At 41.5% G+C, this 22,862-nt stretch overlaps 1 protein-coding gene across 1 annotated transcript; it reads right to left on the bottom strand.

Annotated features, from left to right (window-relative positions):
• Positions 1 to 1,687: 1,687 nt before the first annotated feature.
• APPBP2 (amyloid beta precursor protein binding protein 2) lies at positions 1,688 to 22,629 on the bottom strand. Its single transcript, XM_074160655.1, has 13 exons — positions 22,467 to 22,629; positions 12,432 to 12,520; positions 11,545 to 11,696; positions 10,739 to 10,862; positions 7,424 to 7,592; positions 6,643 to 6,732; positions 6,091 to 6,158; positions 5,903 to 6,008; positions 5,473 to 5,597; positions 5,208 to 5,293; positions 4,599 to 4,789; positions 4,009 to 4,174; positions 1,688 to 3,151 (listed from the first exon to the last, which is right to left on the bottom strand). The coding sequence occupies exons 1-13, from the start codon at positions 22,605 to 22,607 to the stop codon at positions 2,898 to 2,900; spliced, it is 1,761 nt and encodes a 586-aa protein (XP_074016756.1). The 5' UTR covers positions 22,608 to 22,629; the 3' UTR covers positions 1,688 to 2,897.
• Positions 22,630 to 22,862: the final 233 nt, after the last annotated feature.

Genomic DNA, 22,862 nt, shown 5'->3' with positions numbered 1-22,862 from the left:
AACCCAAGGGTCAAGTCAGGATTTGAGTGACGCGAAAAGCATGCTACAGGGATCACTGCGACCACTCTTGGCCAGAGGCCATCACCAAAGAGATTTCTGGGCGACTTGTGGGACATTCATTCCTTCCAGACAAACCAATGCACCAAAGCAGACAACGTGCCGGCGAAGCAGATTTAGGAAAAAAAGGGAAATACCTCCACCCAGCTGGAGCCGAGAATAAAGCTCCTGATTAAACAAACGGAACTAACGCGTTTGGTCAGAGAGAAGCGTTAACACCTCCCTGCCTGCCCCACGCTGGGACCTCTCCCGCCTGCCCTAACCTGAAGGGAAACCACGAAACACATCACAAACCAGAGCTGAAACACCAGCAGCGGTTCCTGTAAATAAACCACTTCCACCGGTATCCCTCAAATAACGCTCCTCCTCCCAAAAACAAAACCTTGCAATCTCGGAGATTCCCGAGTCCGAAGCTGGAGATGGAGACCCAAGACCAGAAACCCCGAGCAAACAAACGCTCTCCGGAAAACATAAAAGTGTAAATCCAGGTACCCAGCTGGAAGCTTTTAACCACTTCTGCGGTGCAGAAGTTACAGAGCTTCTTCAGGACAATTTTAGGCAAACCTTCCCTGCCTAAGTCCTGACATCACACACTTCATTTTAAATAGTTTTAATAGGACTTAAGAAAAGAATTCGTAAGAACTGTGTAATTCATCCCTGCCCTGCTGTAGGGCCACTCGGGGATAAAAATGTTTTGCCTTGTAGAGAGCTCCATTTGGCTGTAGTACCTACCGCAGTCATCAACAAAAATTGCTACCAAAAAATTAGATTTTAAATCCACACAACTTTAAGTTGGATTTTCACTGACCAGCCGTTGAGGATAAACTGCAGTCTATGAATACCACAGGGGGGTTTTATGGAAACACTTCTTTTCACATCAGTAAAGATATTCCAAGTATGCAATCATTAAATCTGCATTCACTAATTACCTAACTGCACTGAAAGTTGGTATTATTCAGCCTTTCCCCCCAAAATATACTCGAAGGCACCAGTATATGAACTATTGGCCTGTAAAATTTCAGTTCTTAGAAGAGCCGTGAAGCTCAAAGTCGTGTCTGAAACGGACATTTCCTCTCTGCGCTCTTTCTTGAGGAGCAACAAGTGGCTTTCCCTGCCCCACACTCTATAAACAAATTAAAAACCAGACCCCAAACCAGACTGGACCCGCCCAGTCCAAGCCCCACAGGTCCCAGTCCAAGCCCCGCGGGTCCCAGCACTCGCTGAGCCTCAGCATGGACTGACCCACCGGGGCCCAGTTACACCCCCCTGAAAATAGGGGGGGGGGGGGGGGGGGAAGGAGAGACCCCAACGCTGACAGAATCCTCCCTGCAGGAACAGTCGGTGCCGCTGTAAGAACTGAGGTAACAGCAGCGACTCGGTTCTAGTTTGCAAAATTACACGGACTTTCAAATGAGTATTACCTCAAGGTTAAAAAAAAAAAACAAACCACAAACCAAAAACAATCCCAAAACCAACACCCAAATGAAAACAACAAAAAACCAAACCCACACAACCAAGCAGCGCCCCCCCGCCAAGAGAAGAAAAATTAAGACAAGCTAGTGAGATAGGCATTGGGAAAGGAACTGTACAGCTGGCTTCTTTTTAAATTAATATAAAGGAATCGGTTTCTGGTTGTACTATTGTTTAATGTAGAAATGAAGCATCACAAAAAAAAAAAAAAAAAAAGACCTGTTGTGCTTTTTGGCATTTTCCACTGACCCCTGCAAACTGTACAAGAAGTTGTGTTCTCCAGAAACAGAAAATGGAACTGGATTGTAATACAAAACTATTAACCGGTATAAACAAGTCACTGCCTCAATTATTCGAGTAAGCCCATTCAAAAAAAAAAAAAAAGAAAAGAAAAAAATAAGTAAAAGGAGATGGCTGCAGCAAACAGTCAAGCGTTTCTAGTTTTCGCCCGTGGCACTGCCATTAATATCCGTATAAGCTCACTAGGTACAGACATGCCATCGCAACCGCTAACGAACGTTCACTTCCTAGTTTTGTATCTATTACATGAATATAGTTTCGCACTGATCATACATCTAAATGAAAGGACTCTACCGTAGAAGTGAATGCAGGGGCAGAAATATTAAATTAAAGCCACTGGTCCGAGAACTGTTTCTAGCAGGCTGGTCCGCTCTCGCTTTTCCTGGTCCCGTTCGGGAGGTTCAGCACTCTCGGTCGGCACCGGAGGTCGCTGGTCTACGGGATCCTCTATCGCTTACAGACGAACACTGGTCCAGTTCGGGGGATTTAAAACAACATACGGTGGTTACTCAACGACCTATGGCGGTTCACAAAGAGGACGTCGCTCTCCCAAGTGGGTCTTTGCCACTTTTCTCCCTAAGGCAGCAGCCAAGGTCAGGGCATTCTCCCTTTTCTTGATATTTCGGATTAACTTTGCTACAATGCATACGGCAGAAAGACCTCTCTGGTCTAACTTCTACGGTGCAGCGTTTATTCCTTCTACGTACCAGAAGAAAGCTCTCGGTGAAACCTTCCATTCATAATAAGAATGCAACTCTTTTGAACTCAAACAGTTTTATTTAATGTTTCCTTGCAGACTTTCTGCAAAGTAGCTTCTTTTGAAAGAAGAGAGAAAAGCAGGGGTTTTCAGGAATACCAAGTTAAAAATGTGAGCCGAACTAAACATGCCATACACATGCTGATACGAATTTAACACACATTCATCCGTATGGGCACTCCTCAGCAGACTGGACCAGTGTTTCAATGCAAATTCCAGCCCCCAGAGAACTACATGGTTTAGATTTCACAGTATGACTTTTCCCCCTGTAACCTGGGGGAAAAAACCTTAACTGGTTAATTTGACCGAGTTCTTAACTACTCTGTCCGTCAACGCTCTGAGACATCAGAAAAGACTGGACCACTTCTTCAGTGGATTGAGGGCTGGTGCTTACGTCCTCCAGAGCATCTGTCACTGAGAACTGCCGATCCCGCAACCGGTTCCAATTGGCCAAAATATTGTGGTATTCAAAAACCTTCTCATAATTGCCAATGGAATTGTACAGTTTAATGAGACCTCTGTAATCGTATTCAAGTCCACTGTATCCTTCACCGAAAAGCTTCTTTCCTAAAGAAATCCAGAAGAAAACAAGATTTAAAGGTAATCCAGCCATCTCCTGCACCTGATTTCTCATGACATTTTCACCAACAATGTGAATGGTTTTGTTATGGCAAATCACCACGTTTCTGTAACAATAAATCAAGAACACAAGCTTCCTGGGGGATGGTTTGAATCCCATCTACCTTCTCCTCTAAGGGTGCTGTAACCTGTCCCCAGGGACTGCACAATCAGATCACCAACTGCACCACAGCTTTACAGGCAGAAAAATCCACCAGTCATAAAGAAAGCACTCATTTTCTGTCCCAATTTGACTCCAAATTTAAACAGTGAAGTTGTTCTCAGCTTTCTACCTTAAAATCATAAATTTTTCTGTACATAATCTTACTTCATACAGTTATCTGCCTCAAAACTGAGCTACAGCACGGCCCAACGATGCACCTGATTTGGAATCGTAATTTCATTGCAAATAATAACGGGCAAGAAAAATATTTAATGAGTATAGTTAGGCTGACAGGCACAAGAGTTTTCCATTTCTTTCAAAATTTAAATACTTTCTCCACTTAAGTTTAGCCACAACTCTGAAATGTCGTCTAAAGACTAAGACCCAAGCTTTTAATTTGTCAGTTTCCAGATGTTTTCAAGAGCCAATTCTGATGGAGCATGGAAAAATAATACAATTCCAGGATTCAGTCCCCAGGAGAACGTTCAAGAAAAAGCATTATATTTAGACTGAAAACCACACACAAAATAAACACCTTGCATTTCACTAAATTCTTTAATAAAGACTTTGATACGCTTTTTAACGAAGTTCCCTGTAGTATTAAAACCGCTCTATATAATCACACATTTTAAAAATCACCTACCGATCGCTATGGATCTCAAATAAAGCTTTTCAGCATTTTCATATTGATTCATATCGTAGTTGTAGAGCGAAGCCAGATGCCCCACTGACAGCGCGACCTCGTAATCTTCTTGACCCAGAAGCTGCTCCTTGATCTGAATCGCTTTGATGTGCATTTCTTCTGCTTCCTGCGAGGGGCAAATTCACACAGGTCAGTCAGACACCACCCCGAGGGAAAAAAGGAAGGTTTAAAGAAACATAAATATGTAGTGGCTAAACAGGCTGGAGTATTTTATAAAAGGCAAAAAAAAAAAGTAAGAAAGCCAAAGCCAAATCAAGTTGTCCAAATTCTCAGTGAGGTGAATCAGCAAACAGTGTCACTTTTTCTGTCTTTAAAATTGCTGTCGCCCTGTTTCCCAAGGCATCGTGCCTCTTAACGGATTATTTTTGCTCTAAGCTTTGGAGAGATGAATTATAAAGTACAACTTTTCCAACTATAAAATGACCAACTGATCTTTGAACCGGGGACACTGAAAATCATCACTTGCGGTGACAGATTTCTAGATGTCTTGCAGATTTTAAGTCAAGACCTTTACGTCAATATAACCTTACCTTAAACTTTCTCATGGACTGATACAGTCTCCCAAGGTTGCCATAGTGCTTTGCTGTTTGCACGTTGAACTCCCCGAAGGCTTTTTTAGCCAACTGGAGTGAGGACAGATGCAAGTCGTGAGCTTCCTGAAGTAACCTCTGCTCCGTCTCCTTGTTGTGACAGTCTATGGCGATCTCCTCCAGGATAAGTGCTGAGCACGGGAGACAAAACCACAGCGTTACTGTGTTCCAACCACAAGGAGATGGTCACTGGGGGCAGCAGAAAGCCACCACCCGGGACATCTCGGGAGACGTCTCATCAGGCTTTGGGTTTATTACAAACTGTTTGCAAACAGGTATGAACAGATCTCAAGCTCCCAACATCTATTTTTATACTCTGTATTTTTACTTCCCCCCCAGCCTTCTGGCTAAGGGTTAAAGCAGTTTTTTCTTTATAAGTGTGTTGACAGAGAACACTGAGGACTGCAAGTATTCTCCAGTGACCTCCATTTGAAAAAAAAACAACACAAAACCAAACCAACTGGAGTTACATTGTCTCTGTTGGGGAACAGGATAAATATCTGAAGGACTGATTTCAGCCTGTCCCAGTAACCCAACTGAGGGTACTACCTTTAACTCTCTTCGAAGACGCCAAGAGAAGATGGTCTTCTGGGAGAATGTGAGTTATAATGCCAATAGCACGTTCAGCGTGGAATCTGAAAGAGTTTAAAGGAAAAAATTCAAAATTCTTATTTTTACATTAGAAGCTCAGAAATAAAATACTGGAAACACTTAAAATAACGAACAGATGCCTTCAAATTTTAATTGGAAAGTCTGTACCATTTAAGAACATTTTTCTCCCTTTGCTGCCAGCACCTCCGACAATCGTACTCACAGCGCGTTGTCGAATTTCCCAGAGCTGTACTGGTGAACGTACGACGAATAAGCCAAGTCTTCATGAGCTGTAGCTACGTGTATGTTTTTACCTCCAAATACTGACTGCCGGATATCAAGAGCTGTCTGGAAGAGTTACAAAACCACCATTTCATCAGTTATCACAGAAAAAAAACACTCCAAAATAATCTCTCATTGTTAAAAAGAGGGGAAAAAGTAATCTACTGGATCAAATATATAAAAGCCAGGGAAAAAAAAAAAAAAAAAGAAAGCAAAACCCCATAGTTGGGGGTGTTTTGGGTTTTTTCTTAAAGAACAAGCATTGCAATAATTAAATCAACTATTTTCTGTACGTGAATTCCAGTAGAAACATGTGGGAGTTTATGAATATCAAGAGAAACCGAAGGCAGACATTTAGTCCCAGCACGTACCTGATAGATGGCAACAGATTGGCAAATGTTGTCTACGTTGAGCAAGTAAAATCCATAGTCTAGTAGAGTGTCAGAATATTTGGGGTGCTTGGCTCCAAAGTGTTCCCTGTAGAAACACACTCAATATTACGAATTGAGGGAAGTTAAGCATAATTTTAAAAGGGTTTTGTTTTCGGAACGCTACTTACCGGGCAAGGTACACCGCGTGTTTTATCAGCTGCTCAGCCTTCTTAAATTCACGCTTCACGACACAAGCCTAAACAGGTTGAAACAAAGCATGAGAAGAGGTGTACGCTCCGAACTCATCTCCTACAGTCACTGGCGCGGTTGCTAACTACTATTTTTAATTTCAAGATATCATCATGGTTACTAAAGGACTTTTCAGTGATTTAATAAAAGGTTGACAGATGATATGGATAAACTTATATTTTATTCTGCCATAAATGCCTAACTAAAGGGCTAGTACCGTACCTAGTCTGGATCAAACAGGGGAACAGACCACCTTTTTATGGAACGCTCTCAGGTTAACTGTCATAACGTTCATTTGAACAGCTGTAACTCCCTTCCAGAAAGAAAAATAACCCCAAAAAATAAAGTCCTCACAGGCACGAGACTGAGGTGGACTATGAAGGCTCATTAAATGGACCCGGTTACCCAAGTATCCTGGAGGCACCACCTACCCTCACCCATTCTCGGTAGCAATTTATTTACAAAAGAAACGTGAAAGATTTTAAATTCACCTTCGAAGCTTGTCGTAAAACATCCACTACTACTTTTACAGGCAGCCCAACTGTGATCTCCTTCATAGCTTCTATACACCACTTATACGCCTGGGGAACAAAGGGTTACCAACATAATGAAGCTGGAATTTCTCTAGGCTGCAACATTCAGAAAAATATCACTTGGCTCTGAAAAATATAATGCTCATTTTACATCACAAAATGTTAAAAAAATTGTTTAACTGATTATGTGTAATGAAACTTGTTCAGCTGTGTCTTGAAAGACAGACTTAAAAAGCACTCATGATTTTCACAGACACAAAAGGGTATTTTATAATCTTTAAGTAATTCTCACAATTCCTACCGTGTAGGACAACTCCCTGGTCAGGGTGCTTTGGAGCTAAAGGAAAACTGCAGTTTATACAGCAGTTACTTCAGAGAGTTTTTATAAAAATAGGTGCAAAGAATTGTTACCTGTCTTCTTCTATTCATTTTTACTCATTAAAATAAGTTTTGTTTTATAATATTTCATTTACAGATGACCAACACATTACTACCCATCTATCCTACAGCACTTCTCACTGCTGGTCAAAGTATCATTAAGAGCTTGTAGACTAATTCAGAGTAATACATAGAAAAAAGTCAATAAATCAAGGATTCCTCTGGTGCTGCTGCAGAGGTACCAGAAAAGATGCGGAACTCCAGCCAGAGAGACAATGTGAATAAGGAGCCCGTGGGGGAACACCCGAGCGGATTTCATAACCAGTTTTCTGCAGCAAAACAACAACAAAATCCCACTCACCTCATCATAGTGGCTCTTGGCAAAGAGCAGGGCGCACAGCTCCCCGTAGAGCGCCGCTTTGTTCGCCTGCTGCCCGTGTTTCGCAAGTTTGTCCATGTAAGACTGAGCAAGTTTGAATGTTTCTTCTCCCAAGTGATATTTACAGTTACCGTTTCGAACGTGCAACAGCCTTAGGAAGAGATAAAAGAGATCTTCTAAACGGTGCCTGAATAAACCATTTCAATATACAGCAGTACCAGGATCTACAGTTTGACATTACACTTACAATAGACCCGGTCTGTCATCCCAACAAACTCCCACTGTCTGAACTCAGTAACAGAACTATTTACAGAACATTGTTTCAGACACAACACTTTGTCTCTTGCACGGCAAGAACTGTTACTGTTGGAGACACCAAATGATTTTACGTATTGCTGCAGTTTTACAATGCAGCAATCCAACGTTTGAACCACTCTGGGGTGGTGGATTTACGTTTGACTTTTCATAAAAATCCATTCTTCTCAACGCTGATAAAATTCCATTTCAAACCCCTGTAATATACAGCATTAAATCCCTTCCACCGCCTTTCCAAAGTACGGCAAACTGAGACAGACACTAAGTACAGACATCGCTATTTTTTGTGCGTTCCTGCGCTTTTTCCTCAAACCTAAAGTAGCACAGGGCTTCCCGAGTGGGTGTTTTTTGTTTTGGGGGCTTAGGGGGGGTGTCTTCACAAGAGATTCAATCACATCCATTCCACATGGCATCCAGCACCGACTCGGCACCCCCAGAAAAAGCCTTCTTTGTTGATCCAGTTCACGACAACCCTAAACAAACCCCTCTCCCCCCGCCCTGTCCCATCCCCAACCCGCTGCCTCTCCCGTCAGGAGGATTAACAGGAGCTTCATGAAACAACAGCCAAACGCAGACAATAAACCACTGCACTATTGAAACATACTCCTCTTTCTCTAGAAAAGTAACAATTTCAGCTCCTGGCATCTATTTAAAACAAAAGTAAAAAAGTTTTTGGGTTTAAGTGTAAGATGATGCTTATTTACTTTAAAGAGAGAGGTTAGAAATGTGTGTGTTATCATATTCCAAGCCTAAAGGGCAGAATTATATCCCCACCCATGGCAGGCTGAGAAGAAGCAGCTGTTCCTTCTCTGTTGCAAACGCCTGCCATTTAGCACACATGGAATTTTGGTCAATTAACCTCCATTGTCCCTCCTGGAAATCTGTTATTAGACAATGAGTAAGAGATTGAAAAGCGTCAGGCAAACCTTTGCGAATCAGGAGGACGACATCACACAGGAAGAGAAACACACCAAGTGAAGTGAAGCAGAATGTAACGCCAAGAGAGGCTGAAACTCTGAAAACGTGAGCTAATGTACAGCTACAGCATTTTATATCTTTTATGATGTATTACAATAGATCTTCCAAAAAACTGGTAAGGGGGGGGAAAGAACAGTGAGGGTTTTGATCAAATGTTTCTTTTCTGTTTCCTGTTACCATTTACCCAAGTAGAGATTTAGATTTATTAGAGCTCTGCCTCCTGCAAGAGCAAAGTAGCGCATCCAAGTTTGCCCTATAAATTCAGCCCAGCTCTGACAGGCTCCTCCGACACCTTCCTATTGAAATGTATCACGAAACCCACCCACTAACAAGAAAGGAAATAAAGTTCACGTTTTCACAAGGGAAGGGGATAAAGCGCACAGCAGATGGGCATTAGACACGCAAGGAGAAGATCAAAAGAAAAGACCTTCAAAAAACCCCTGAAACAAACTACGTAAACAAACCCCAGCTTTCCAACCAGAAACACAGAACATGGCTCAAGAACAGAAAGAAAAAAGCAACGACCACATTTTTCCTTTAATAAAGTCTGAGAACTAAACACGATGTAGAAAAGCATTTTGTTCTTGAGCACAGGCAGCAGAAAACTAATATTCAAGCAACGAGGGACAGGAATTTTAAAAGGAACTAGAGAGAAAAACTAAGCCAGTGGAGTTTCCCTAAAGAGGGAGCGTCTTTTGCCTGCCCCATCCAACTGGGAGCTGCTCTGCAACATCAAAAATACAAAGCCCAAATCCCCCGTAATGGTATAAGCCAGCAGGGAGTTTTGCAATTTAGATAAGCGCCTGGGAAAGATAATATCCAGTATCTGGATGCTTCAGTGATAGTGTCTAAAAACAACCGCATCAACCAAAAACCAAGCTAAACCTAACTCAATCCTCTAGGATAAGCGGAGTTTATGTGATCCAGTTCCGAGTAACAAAAAAATCCTTTATTAATCCAAAGGAATTTTAGAAGATAAAGCCAAGAGGAAGAAGAAAATGCCCTAGGACATTTATGCTAATAGCTATGAATCTTCTTTGATGTCTGCAATAATAGCTTTTGGGGAATAGCTTGCCCCTCTCACCCCCCCAAAGAAATTCTCTGAGTGTACAAAACGTAGCAAACACTGTTACACAGCAGCTGAGAAGTCTAAAAGTATCAGGAAAAAAAACAAACAAGAATCAGCAAAATGTGAAACAATGAAGTGGGAGAACTACATATTTGTGCCTTACCGTTTAACATCCAAGAATCATAGAATGTTTGGGTTGGAAGGGACCTTAAAGCCCATCCAGAGCCATGCCCTGGGCAGGGACACCTCCCACCAGACCGGGTTGCTCCAAGCCCCCTCCAACCTGGCCTTGAACCCCTCCAGGGATGGGGCAGCCACAGCTTCTCTGGGCAACCTGGGCCAGGCTCTCACCACCCTCACAGCAAAGAATTTCTTCCTGAGATCTCACCTCAATCTCCCCTCTTTCAGTTTAAAACTGTTCCCCCTCGTCCCGTTGCTCCCTCATAAAGAGTCCCTCCCCACATCGTTAACTACCTCAGCACGGAGCAAGAGAACTCACTGGGCCTGGAATCAGGAAAGGTGTTTTCCTTTTTTTCTGCCCAACTGCATTTATGTCATTTGTGTTTGGATTTGGCAAATTCTTCCTGTAGTAAATATAACTTCAGCAAATACCAACACAAAACATTCCTTCACATGAAAAAAAACCTTGAAAAACCCAAGGTGCTGGAGCACCAACTGTCAGTACCAATGATATATTATGCAGAAAGGAAAAAACGGTGGTTGTTTTTTTGGTTGTTCTATTTTTCCACCAAACTGTGCTGCCAGTTTACATGTTGAAACCCCAGGGATCAGTGTAAAACAAGCATTTTCAGCTCTAGCCAGGAAGGTGCAGCAGAACACTAAAGGCAGCACCTGAAGCTCGATGGCTCCAGGGCAGTTGGTAACACACCGATGGGCATTCCACGTAAGGAATACAGGACTAAAAGGGATCTCACCTTACACAACACTCCACAGCTCGGAACCAGTGAAGGATTTCATCGTGAAGGGTGCACAACTGAAGGCAGGAAAGAAATACCTTCTCAGCATCACTGTACCAGCCTGCATCCGACAGGAACCCTCCTGGGGAAAAAAAAATATCAAAAAAAAAAATCAAGAACAAACAGAAATTTGAACAGCAGAACACCTTTTTACAAAAAAAAGGGTTTGCTCAAATCTTGTAAGAGGACTACATATTAATAAAGACAGGAATACATTAGTTCCATTTTCCCTGTGCCAAATACAGAAAGATTTGCTAAGCAACTGGAGGAAGCAAGAGCGAAAGCAAAGGAAGCCTTTTGCCATTTCACAAAATAATTCTGACAAATTTCACAGAACTGCACACTACATAAGGGAATCCTGTCAAGGTTAAACCCTCCAGTCTGGAATTGAAAAGGATGAAATACAAGAGTAAAAGAATTCACCTTTAGCTGAGAATGACTTTTTGATCTTCCATAGTTTCCCTACAGTTTTGTGTCAAGAAGTTCTTACCAATACTACAATTATACAAAGTCTTAAGCATCACATCTGCAAACAACTTTTAAATACACAACGTTTGAATTAGCAAAGATGAGCCTATATATTCTTATATATTAAAATCCAATGTATCTTTCTTAAGACACCAAATAGTTTTCTAAATATTGCATTCCAAAACCACACTTTAAAAAGAAATAGCAGACATTGACATGAAAAAATAGCATTATCTGAACTGAAGCTTGCATGAAAGAAAGAATCATACTTTAAACAGCCCACCATCACCAGTTACCTAAAACAAACCCAATCTGGATTGCTTTTTCTTTTACAGCAGCATCTGACTCTGCTATGTAGGAGCACCGTCTGCTGAAAGAATAGGCCAGGACAGAAGCAACTTTTACTCCATGGTCCATCAAAGCCTGAAAACAGTGATGAAGCAGATGTCTGAAACAAAAGGAAAGAGAATTTGATTACACATGAAGTTTTTAAAACACTGCAGTCAGTTGGCTCTTGAGTGCCATGAATTCAAATGAGTAGCGATTCAGAGAAATAACTCCAACCCTCTTCTCAAACCCAAACCAGATGAATACAAGCCTAATTGTCAATCTCGGGGCTAATGGATTACAGTTGTTGAATTATCCAACAAATAGAGTGAGTGTACACAGAGTTCTTTACAAGGACACCCTCCAGTGTAAGCAAAACACAAGCTGCCCACACAATATTAAAACTGAAAAACAACATTTTCAGCTAAAACTTCAGAGGGGAGAAGCCTCATATCCACCCCTAACAGACAACTCCCACAGAAATTGCAGATAAATGAGCAATGATGAACCCATTAACATCACACACACGCAAACAATGGGATGGAGGTAAGTCCAAAGACTCAAAGCTTACTCTGTTACAAAGAATCTGATCTAAAAAAGTCAAGTTCCCAGCATAACACCACATATTGGAGTATTTAAAGACAGGAAAACTCTTTAAACTGGGGAGATCCTATCAGCTTGATAACCCTTTATTGACTGCCAGTGCTCAGGGACTGGCTGGGCACCCATCAGCTGCTGGTTTCATTATTAGACGGAATGAACAGACCAAGAAAATTACAAGACATCTTCCAAATTCAAAATGTACATCAAGAGGTAAGAGCTGAACTGAGAATTATCAATATATTAAGATACTTACCTTTTATCTAAAGCTCGTAGCACCTTTGCAAAAACTTCTAGTTCACAAAATTCACTACCCAGCTGGCATAGGCGGCCCTGTTGGTAAAGCTGAAAGAAAAATATAAATATATTTTAAAATTGAATACGTGAGTTCTTCCGGGAAATGTAGCTTAATAGTAAAGATGACTTATGATGAAATCTAGACTTCAAAGTACTGAAATACAGCAGGCTAAGAAGCAATAGTTCCACTATCTCCACACAGGAGCACAACCTCAGTGTTTAAAAACTGAGCCCACAAGCAATGAGAGCTCCTTGGGGGGTTTCAAGTTGGTTTTATCCATGAATGGATTTTCAAGTATCAACTCTGTTCACCTGCATCAGAAAACACCGCGATACCCGAGCTAAAAAGCCAAGGCAAAACCAAAAAACTCCTGAAGTTAGCAAAAAACACAATGAATAACTTTGATAAAAAATGCTTGGAAAACATTTGTTAAATGACACAGAATCTAGCATACAGCAGTACAAATAGATATTATATATAAATACATATAATAAATCCCAAGCCCACAAGTTCTGCAATGGGTGACTCCCCAATACTCAGAGCTCAAGGCAGGCACCAGCCCTGACCCCACGAACACCCAAGCTTACACAAGCCATTCCTGCATAAGTAAATGGGAAAACCTCAAGTGAATCTGTTTGGGCATTTATTAAAAGCAATGGTTAGTTTTATGTCCAAGCTGATTTGTGTTTGCAGGTAAGCAAATATATCAGTTAACTTATTCATAAAAACAAACCACAGGGGCAGTTCTTTCTGCAATGCACAGTGAAGTTGCAGAGCTTTCTGCCGCACTGTGCTATAAATACTAACAATTTACATAGGTACAAAAGCGACTGGACAAATATATGGCAGAAAACCCCATTGGGGGCTAGGGATTCCTGCTCTCTGGAAGTCCCTGAACCAGGAATGACTGAAAGCAGAGTATGAAACCTGAGGAAGAACCACTACACACTTGCCAGAGCCACACGTGCCATCACCAGGACTGGATCACACTGGACTGTTGCACTACAACTGTTTGTTATTTCAGGTGTTTAGAAAAAAAACACATCCCCACACCCTTTCTTCATTAAAAAAAAAAAAAAAAAAAAAAAAATAATATCTTTCTGCAAGGCAGTAGCTCCCTGGAGAAAAGAGAGAAGCCGGTAGCTCCTGTCTTACAGGCTCTTCTCTCCAGCAGCTCTGAGCAAACTCTGACATGAGGAGTGCAGCCACCCTCATTATGGAAGCAAAAATAAGGTTAAGAGAACACGTTATTTAGAGATGCTCCACTACAAACACAGATTTTATGAAAGTTTTAATATTCCTCTCAGTTTTAATAATTTCTTTTAAAACTTGTATTGGTAAGCATCTTTTGTCTGGTTCATCTTTTGCTCCACAAACAGTGGAAGCAGAGGAATTAGCATTCAAAACAAAGCATATGAGAACATCTTCTCCAGCCAGAAATTGAGTTTTAGTCAACTCTTCTTATAAAAGCACATGACACTGATTCTACAGCACAGCAAGTTTGCTATTTTAACAACAGAACCTACAAAAAAACCTTCAAAAATACTTTGACCTAATAATGTCAATTGCCAGAAATGAATGTTTTCCTTTTAGTCATCTATTTCGCTGGGGGGGGGGGGGGGGGGCAGAAAAATAGGAAGTCTTTTTAAAAGTAGCACAAGTTTGCATGCAAAGTTACTGCTCAGATAAAACAGCACCGTGTCCCTGGACTTCAAAGGGATCAGAGTTGCTTCTGAAGCTCTGTTCTCTCTGGCAGTGAAAGAACATCCAGTCTGGTGCATTTAAAAACTACAGTCATGGGTAAGTGTTCCCATTTTCTTCACCACAGCTGTCTAACGGTAACTGTTCTAAAAAACCTAAAGCATATTTTCCACAGTCAAAAAAGAGGATTAAATCTTGCCTGGTATTCCAGGCCCAAACCCAAGGGTGGACATCTCATCAATAATTGAGGAGATAATTTCTGGACAAAACTAAGACACATACCCAAGCTGTTTTACCAAGGCTTAAACCGATCAGAAGTCCTAGCACACATTCAACATTTAGGCTTTCAACCAAGTACATTATCATTTCCCCTTATCACCTTGCAGTGCTAACTAAGCATCCCAGAGATTACTCTGATACTAGTTTACCAAATACTAACTGCAGCAAGACTTCTAAAAATGAATATATTTATGAAGTTATATAAACACATGTTGTAAAATTCCCACTGTTACATGTGATTCTTAAATTCCTAATGAATAAATGCCCTGGTCGGAGGGGAGGGAGGGGGAAGGTTCCAAATTACACCCTCAATTTTGATACATCGATTATTTCGGGCACATGTAAGATTTGCCTTATGGTCCAAAGGTGGAAGGCTGGTGTCTGCACCTCTCATCCCAGTTCAAAGGTAAACACTTGCACCATTCTGGCATGCAGAAAAAAAAAACAACCTATTTTTCACTGCTATAACCAGAAATACAGCATCCCTGGGACATCTACCACACTAGTCACCCCTTCCCTCAACGTACTGGCAAACATTTTTACGGAACTAACTCAGCCTGAAGTTTCTTGAAGCTGTTGTAGCTGTTACAGCAATATTCTCAAACAAAATTTGACATGGAAATAGTGAGTATACGTCAAACTGTGAAGCAATTCCAGGAGATTCAGTAACGCTTATTTGTCCATTGAGAAGCAGTCGCAAGCGCTGGAGCAATGGTTCCCTTGTTACAGCTCCACAGAGACAAAATTCCTGACCACAAGCCTTGCTACATAACACGAAAAACAAAACAAAATAGTGATTCAAGAAAAACATGCCCCAACAAGAACGGCAGAGGTTTGGACTTCTGAAGAACTATTCTTTTCCTAAGAAACAAATGTCTTCTAGACACAAACTTCACCTATTTGGAGCTTAACAGAGACTCATTTTTCTTTAACTACATAAAAAATGAATAAAAGCCTACAATATGACTTCCAATTTCATCACCTCACGTTGACACATTAATTCTGGCACTGAAGACCAAGATGTAAGTTTAATATCTAGGTGTTATTACACAAATGCACAATCAAACCGTTTTGCACAGCTGTGAGAAAATCACCATCATCCTCCAAGATCTAAGGCTCAGTATTTAACTCATAACACATTCATTTAAGCATTCAAAACCTGCATATAGTGGTGTCTCCAGTTAAAAACATTAACTTCTCTATTATTATATCATCATGCACATGTAATTCTATTAAAGTTCTTGTCAGATTTTTCGCTCTGGATAGATTAAGATGAGCTCTAACTGCTTCCTACCAAACCCCTGAAAATAAAGACATGTTAAACTGCCGGGAAAAGCCAAGCTGTAACACAAGAGAAAAAGCTACATGGTATGGGTAGCACCAACACACCGGGCTGTTTCACTATGTACAAGCGAAAAGATTTTTCTAAATCTAATAAAAAAATAATAAACAATAAAAAAATTAAAAAAAAAAATTGCATTTTAAAGCAGCTGGAAATTAATTCTAACCAGTTGTAAAAGGACACTGTAGAAAAGGAGCTGTAGCATACGCTATGTGAAAAATATGCTCCTATTGCTCCAGTTTGGAAGAGGACCGAAACATTAATAAGGGCATTCCAGTAAGAATTTAAGATATAAGGAATTCCAAGGAGCTCCCCAGCATGTTTAGTAATGACTAATAATGTAATGTGGAATATTGTGCCAAATTTGGGAAGAACCGGATACTTAATCAACAAACATCAGTATTTGGGGAAAAAAAAGGTTGGCTGTAACCACAATCTTCCTTCCCTGCTTAACAAGGAAGGAAAAAGTTTATTGCGAGTCAAGAGTGCACTGAATCAATCTGTTGACAAATGACTCATTATAAACGGGGTGGGGGAACAGTCTTAGAAAATAATCAGCTCAAAATTTAGGGACATTTGATCCTTATAAATCAATTTCAAAAGCATCTACAAAAGGCTCTGGACAAGCACTAGTTCTATTGGATATTGTTCAGGGCATTAAAAAAAAAAAAGGCAAATTTTACAGCTCTTCTTTGAAAACATACTGGCAATTATGAGGCTGATCTTTATGAACCTCAATCAAATAAATAATCAAGAAAAAAAAACCCAACACTTTATTGATTAAACCTAATTTCAGAGACAATTTTTGGAGCTACTGCTTTCACACACAGCACGCTTCTACACACCTTCCCATGCACTCTGCTTCCCCTGTACTGCAGCAGCAAAGCTTTCTGGTTCCCCTCTAGAGAGTCCGGCACAAGGGATACAAAGTCTGGGCCTTACACTCACACACAGGTAGAATTTCCTGAAGCAGTAAGTAGGGAAACCCAGTTTGCTTTGAAGTTAAATCAGTACAAAGGAAACAAAGTGGAAATGGGAATTACTGTTCCAGCAGGAGCCGAACACCTCTGTTCATGATGCGACCTCATTATCTGAATTATGATGAGTTCTAGCATCTTAGTCTCAACAAGGATACCAAAAATTAAATGGGGAAGCCAGAAAATATCAGGGTTAGAAAACATGCCCCATAATTAGAGACTCATAAAAGAAAAAGCAAACTGAGTAACATGAGTTAGAGGAACGGTAAGCAAAGGCAAGAAGTTTCAAAGCAGTAAAGACATAACAAGCAAAGATGGTTCAGTTTTAATCTAAGTTTAGACTATAGAAATAAGGCCCATGTTAAAACAGAGAGTAATAATAATTGGAAAAAAATCATGAAGCGATGATTTTCCTTCACTGTGAGGCTCTAATTTAAAAAGGCGATACAAAGATAGAATTTAATTCAAGCAGTATTTAGGGAAGTGCAACTGCACACGCTGCTCTGGAAGCCTACCCAGATGATCAGAGTGGTTGGACGTGTGTGCACACGTGCGGAAATCATGATTGTTTCCCACATGTACATTTACTTTCTGACCCCAAAAATACAGCAGTACGAACAGATGTCCTACAAAATATGCCCCCATTGGCTCTAGGATTTTTTGCCTCCTTCATACGTTGCTCACTCATGACCTTGTTGGTCCTTCTCTGGTCAGAAAGCCTCAGAACTCCAGCAGCAATGCTACGCTTCGTTCCATGGGGAGTTCATCCTCTTCACTCTCAAACACCCGGGAGATTGAAGCCTTGTGACAAGATAGCTTTATTCTAATCTTATAGAAATTATGCTTATAAATATTCTACATCAGTAAAAACAATCTCTGCTGCAATGCAGAGAATGGATGCTCTACTGCTTGTGAACAGTCAGCAAATTCCTGTTTATTCATTTTGTTTGGTTCAAAGAATACCTAGATGTGATCCAGGAGCTTTTATTAGTTGTGGTTGTTCTTTTCTGGATTAGCAGAACACAGCCAGGAGACCCAATACTGCAGTTACACTCCTTATTATAGGAGTTGGCACTATCAGGATCTAAACTCAAAAATCTGGTATTTTGAGTCACGTCAAGGTAGGAGCACTTCAGCACTTTTATCTACCATTTCAAAGAGAAAGCACAATTATAACCTTTTGGATTTCGCCTAAAAATTTTAATGCAAAACAAGTTAGCATAGTGCAATTACTAAAGGTCACGGGTCTGCACTAACTAAAACAAATTAATGTCACCTCCAATTGTTCCTGTGGTTACTGATCTCATCAGAAAACATCCAAAGAACATCGGACCCAAATGATTTTGAAGAAAAATCAATGTAAAAAAAAAAAGCAAAACACAATCCAGAAAAGACATTCCAAAAGGAAAATAAACATTGGATGAAACTCCTTGTTAGTCAATACAAGTCCAAGATCAGACGACCGGTGCTGCAACAAATACCTGTGACAGAGAACACAGACTAATGAAGCACTATCTCTTCAAAAGCACCTTGAGAACCAAAAAAATAAGATAATTATGCATAGTAGAGTATAAAGCTGAGGCAGGAGGGAAAGAACTGAATTCTTTATAAGACACAAACTATCTAGTCCAATGACTGTTCAGTTAAAGAACTTATTTCTGTCAACAGAAACTAGATTCTTTACGTGAACTCCCTTCCTCAAAACACTATCCTCTTTCCAACAAACTACAATGTACAACAATTTGATTTTCCTCATTCTGTGGGTTGTTCGGAGATTTGTTTTTTGGTTTTTTTTTTGAAGATTTACAGTTTATTCCAGTGGTCGCCTACTTTTTAATACAGAATTTTGGCACTTGCAAATGCTGCCTACCTGCCAGGCATGTCCTATTTTAACTAAGATCCAGCATATTTCTTCCTTTGGCTTCTAAAAACTACACCCCCTCCCTCTCTTCCCCCCCAAAAAAACCCAAGGAGAACATAACTAGTTTTACTAGAAAACAACACAACCAGGATAAACCTGGCAAAGACACATAGGAAACAAAATATGTTTGCACATTTATTTCCTATCCCCCTCCAGATACAGGTGTTACATGTAACAATACTAGGTATTAAGTTCTTCAAAATACAGCTGTTAAGACATTTAAATATTTTTTAGCACAAATGCAGACTTGAAAAATCCCAGGATATGCCTACAAGCATTCTGCTCTGCCTCTATTTTTTTTTTCTAATGTTTGTAAGGAAAAGTCAAATGTTGCCTGAAAACAATCTAGTAACACCCTGCTGGACCAGTACAGGTTTGTTTTACTACAGTCATGATTATTTGATATTGTCTTTTTTGAGCTTCACTCATTGTATCAGAATGCTACAGAACGATAAATATGCTTCGTAGTAGGAACCTGCCGCTGTCACCTTGCCGCAGAACCCATTTCTTACCGAGTCTACAACAGAGAAGATTCTGCAACTATCCCAGGTTTGATTTCTCACTGTTAACTGCAAACGTACAGATTCGTAAAGGCGTGTCCTAGAAGTTAACAATTCTGGAATATGTATAAAAGTAATTGGATTTGTTAAGGAATGGGAAATAAAGGCAATATATTATGACACTAGAGCCAAACACTGGATTAGAGGGTACCCTGGGGCAAAAAACAAAGACCAAGACACTCTGCTAGTGTTTTCCTCCCTTTTAAATAACAGCACAATGACCATCTGTTGCAATAGCACCGTGCCTTACCTATGTCTTCCTAATCAACATGAACAGGTTGCCAAACTGCACAAGATTGGCAAATGTTGTGTTCAAACCAATGAATATGATAAAAAAAAGTTTTGTACGGCCACAGCCAATTAACGTCTACCAAAATGAAGTCTGGCTGACACTACCTTTTATTTTTCTGCGAAATCAGTGGCAGTTTCTCCAGTACACCAGACCATGATTAATACCTGCATAACAAACTATTACTTACAAGTTAAATGTGAAAGACTGCAAACATTTTTATTCCTTTTTATAATCACAGAAAGAAAGTGAATCTTCACCTTTTTCAAGGTCTAAATGCAAGTACATTCATGCAAATCCTCAATTACACACCACTTTTCCTCAGCTGTGTTTCAAGAATAAGTACTATTCTGTATGATACTAACAACTGGTACCCCATCAGCACAGCAGCAACCACCACGACCACAGAGTCAGAACAGAGATTTAAGTCTTCTAGTTTGTCTTAATTTAAATACTCACAGTGACTTTTTAAATTCCACCTGTGCTTTAAAGAATTGGTCAGGATGTATTGAACATAGCTCACCAACCTGAAACGGTATTTAATATCCACATGTTTTTGAAAATAACTGTATCTAGAACCAAAACAGTAAAACAGGCGCCATAAACAACGTGAGAGGACTGTCCAAAGGTGTGATGCTGTCCTCATTCTAACTTAATTCAGCTACGTCATTTGTATTGCTGTAGCCATCTGGATACAGAAAACAAGAACCAGTTACCAAGTGTTGTATAGGGGCATAGAAAAATGCAAACACTGTTCCAAAAGACTTGTGATTTGGGGTAGGCTTTGAGGCACTCACTGCAGTCGGACATCTCTGCATGTAGAAGCCCATTTAGTAAGGGCCAAGGACTTCCTTCCAGCATCCCATCCAAGATTTACTTACATTTATGTATAAACTAATTTGAAAGGGACTATTAAAGAGGACAGGTTCTCCTACACAGAAAAGATATAAAAAAACCCCCAAGCAGCGAAGCCATGGAAGATCAGCCAACCACTGGCAGCAATGGAAAAAACACTCACTGCACCCTGTAGCCTAGTTGTATTTATTCCGCATGTGGACATCTCATAGATGTGTGTTTTTAAAAGGAATATAGGTACACCTTACACGTTTCAGATTATCAAAGATTATCCTGTTCTAAAACACAGGAATAACAGAAGAAGCAACACAAATCACTGTCACCAACAAAAGTTAAACCGACCTAGCAATTAGTACAACCGAGACATAATTTTGAGGACAGGTACTTAGCATGTTTGTTATCTGCCCAGCGAGACAAGGTACCAACGCACACAAGCAGAACAAACAGATCAGAAAGCCTCTTTAGAAGTCAGATATATTGCTGGTTCTTTTGTTGTTATGGAACACCACCATATGAATCTGACTCAGTGCAACCACAGAAAAGTGCTAATAAAAAGGTAATAAGTCAATGATCTATTAAGCTCACCTACAGATGAGCTGTTAAACAATCTGGGAATAACACGTACTTGGGTATTTCTATCATTAGAAGGAGGTTTGGGTTTTATGCTTTTAAAAGCCACAGAGTACCAGCCTTTCATCTGAATGAACATCAGGACAGGCAATGCCAAGAAAGTTTATTTGTCAATCGTCATACCTACTAACAGTTAAAAACAACCCCCAAAATATTAATGCACATTGTGAGTTCCATATCTTTAGTCTTTATCTGACGATTGCCGTATGGCAGCCACATCATTATCTGTGAGCATGCTCGAATGTGAGAGAAAGGGGTTTCCATATTTCTTAACACTAAGGCAGACAAGTAATAGCTGGTACAGAGAAAATGTACTCGCCTGTTTCAATGTTGCAGAAACAATTTCCCTGCCTCTAGTGAAGACCAGCCTTCCTCATAAATACTATTACTCGCTAGATATGTGATGGGCAACTACTCCTGGTTCATAAAAAATCATCTGAAGAATTACTTCATTTAGCACACCCTAAATTTTGAGGAATTTATTGGCAGAGGAAAGAAGGCTTATCCCCCATCTTAAGGGTTTTGGTTGGTTTTTTTTGTTTTTTTTTTTTTTTTTTTTACACATTTTTTCTCCCTGATGAATGCTCATTTCCAGTTGTTCCTGTATGTGAACAAAATGCCTATTTAATGGACAATAGAAATTAATGGACTGTCTCAGTGTACCTTTTACTTTAACTCTGTGTATTTTAGAAGCAGATGAATGAGAAATAGCCCATTCATGAAAAAACGATTTAAAGCTAATAAACTGTATCATTAAATAGGTCTCAGTTCTTTTCATCTGGTTCCTACCATATCATTAAAGAAGGTGCAAGAGCACAGAAAACTCCGCTCCTTCTCTCACTGACATCACCTTCTCCAATACATTAAAATAAATTTAAAAAAAAAGGAGGTGGGGAAGGAAAAAAATATATCCCGACACAGACAGTTCGGTCTCATCCTGACCCTACCCGTTCTCCAGCTCCAAAGGCGGGGAGACATCTTCCCCCACCCCGGGCCTCACCCCGCGGCCCCCAAGGACAGGCCCCTTCTCCGTGTCCTCTGCCACTGGGCTCCCCCGGCCGCCCTCCCTCCCCGCGGGCCCCGGGCCTTTCCCGTGGGCCAGGCGGTCACCAGAGGAAGGAGGGGAAGCCGCAGGCCCCCGGCCCTGCCCCAACCTCCCCCCCACCCCGGAGCCTCCCCTCCTTCAGCCGCAGCCCGGGCGCCCCCACACAGGCCCTCACTCCCCCAGCCCGTCCTTCGGGCCCTACCCCGCACCAGCGGCCAAGGGGCTCTACGGCCCCTCACCTCCGAGCCCCCGGGGAGAGGCCGGGAGCGGACCTTCCTTCCCTCCCTCCTCCTCCCCCGGCCCGCTTCTCCTTCCACCTCCCTCAGGCCCGGCCGGGCCCGGCCTCACTCGGCGTCCCCCCCCCCCGCCGCCGCCGCCACCTCCTCCCCCGTACCTTGTAGTACACGTCGAACTGGATGTTCTCGGGCAGCGAGCGGATGTCCCGGCGCCGGGCCCGCCCGTAACTATCCACCACGGCCGAGATCGCCGTGTTATAGAGCGTCTCGGGCACCCACTCCAGCTCCACCGCCGCCATCTTGGGTGTGCGGAGCCGCCTTCCCCCCACCCACCTCCCCCCCGCCCGGCCCGCTCCACCTCCCGCGCCTCACGCCCCGCGGCTCCCGCCGGCCTGACCCGGCAGGCGGAGACGACAGCGGCCGGAACGGCGGGGATGAGAGGGTGACCGGAGGGAGAAGGGATGAACAAGAAAGGGAGTCATCCGCCTGCGAAAGGCTGCGGGGTTATATCGAGGGGCTGAGGGGAAATATAGGGGAGGAAGGTGTGGGGGCGA

The sequence above is a fragment of the Numenius arquata genome, chromosome 18, assembly GCF_964106895.1.
Source record: "Numenius arquata chromosome 18, bNumArq3.hap1.1, whole genome shotgun sequence".
NCBI lineage: Eukaryota > Metazoa > Chordata > Aves > Charadriiformes > Scolopacidae > Numenius > Numenius arquata.
The sequence above is the reverse complement of the archived record's forward strand: the minus strand, read 5'-3'. Positions and strand labels throughout refer to the sequence as shown.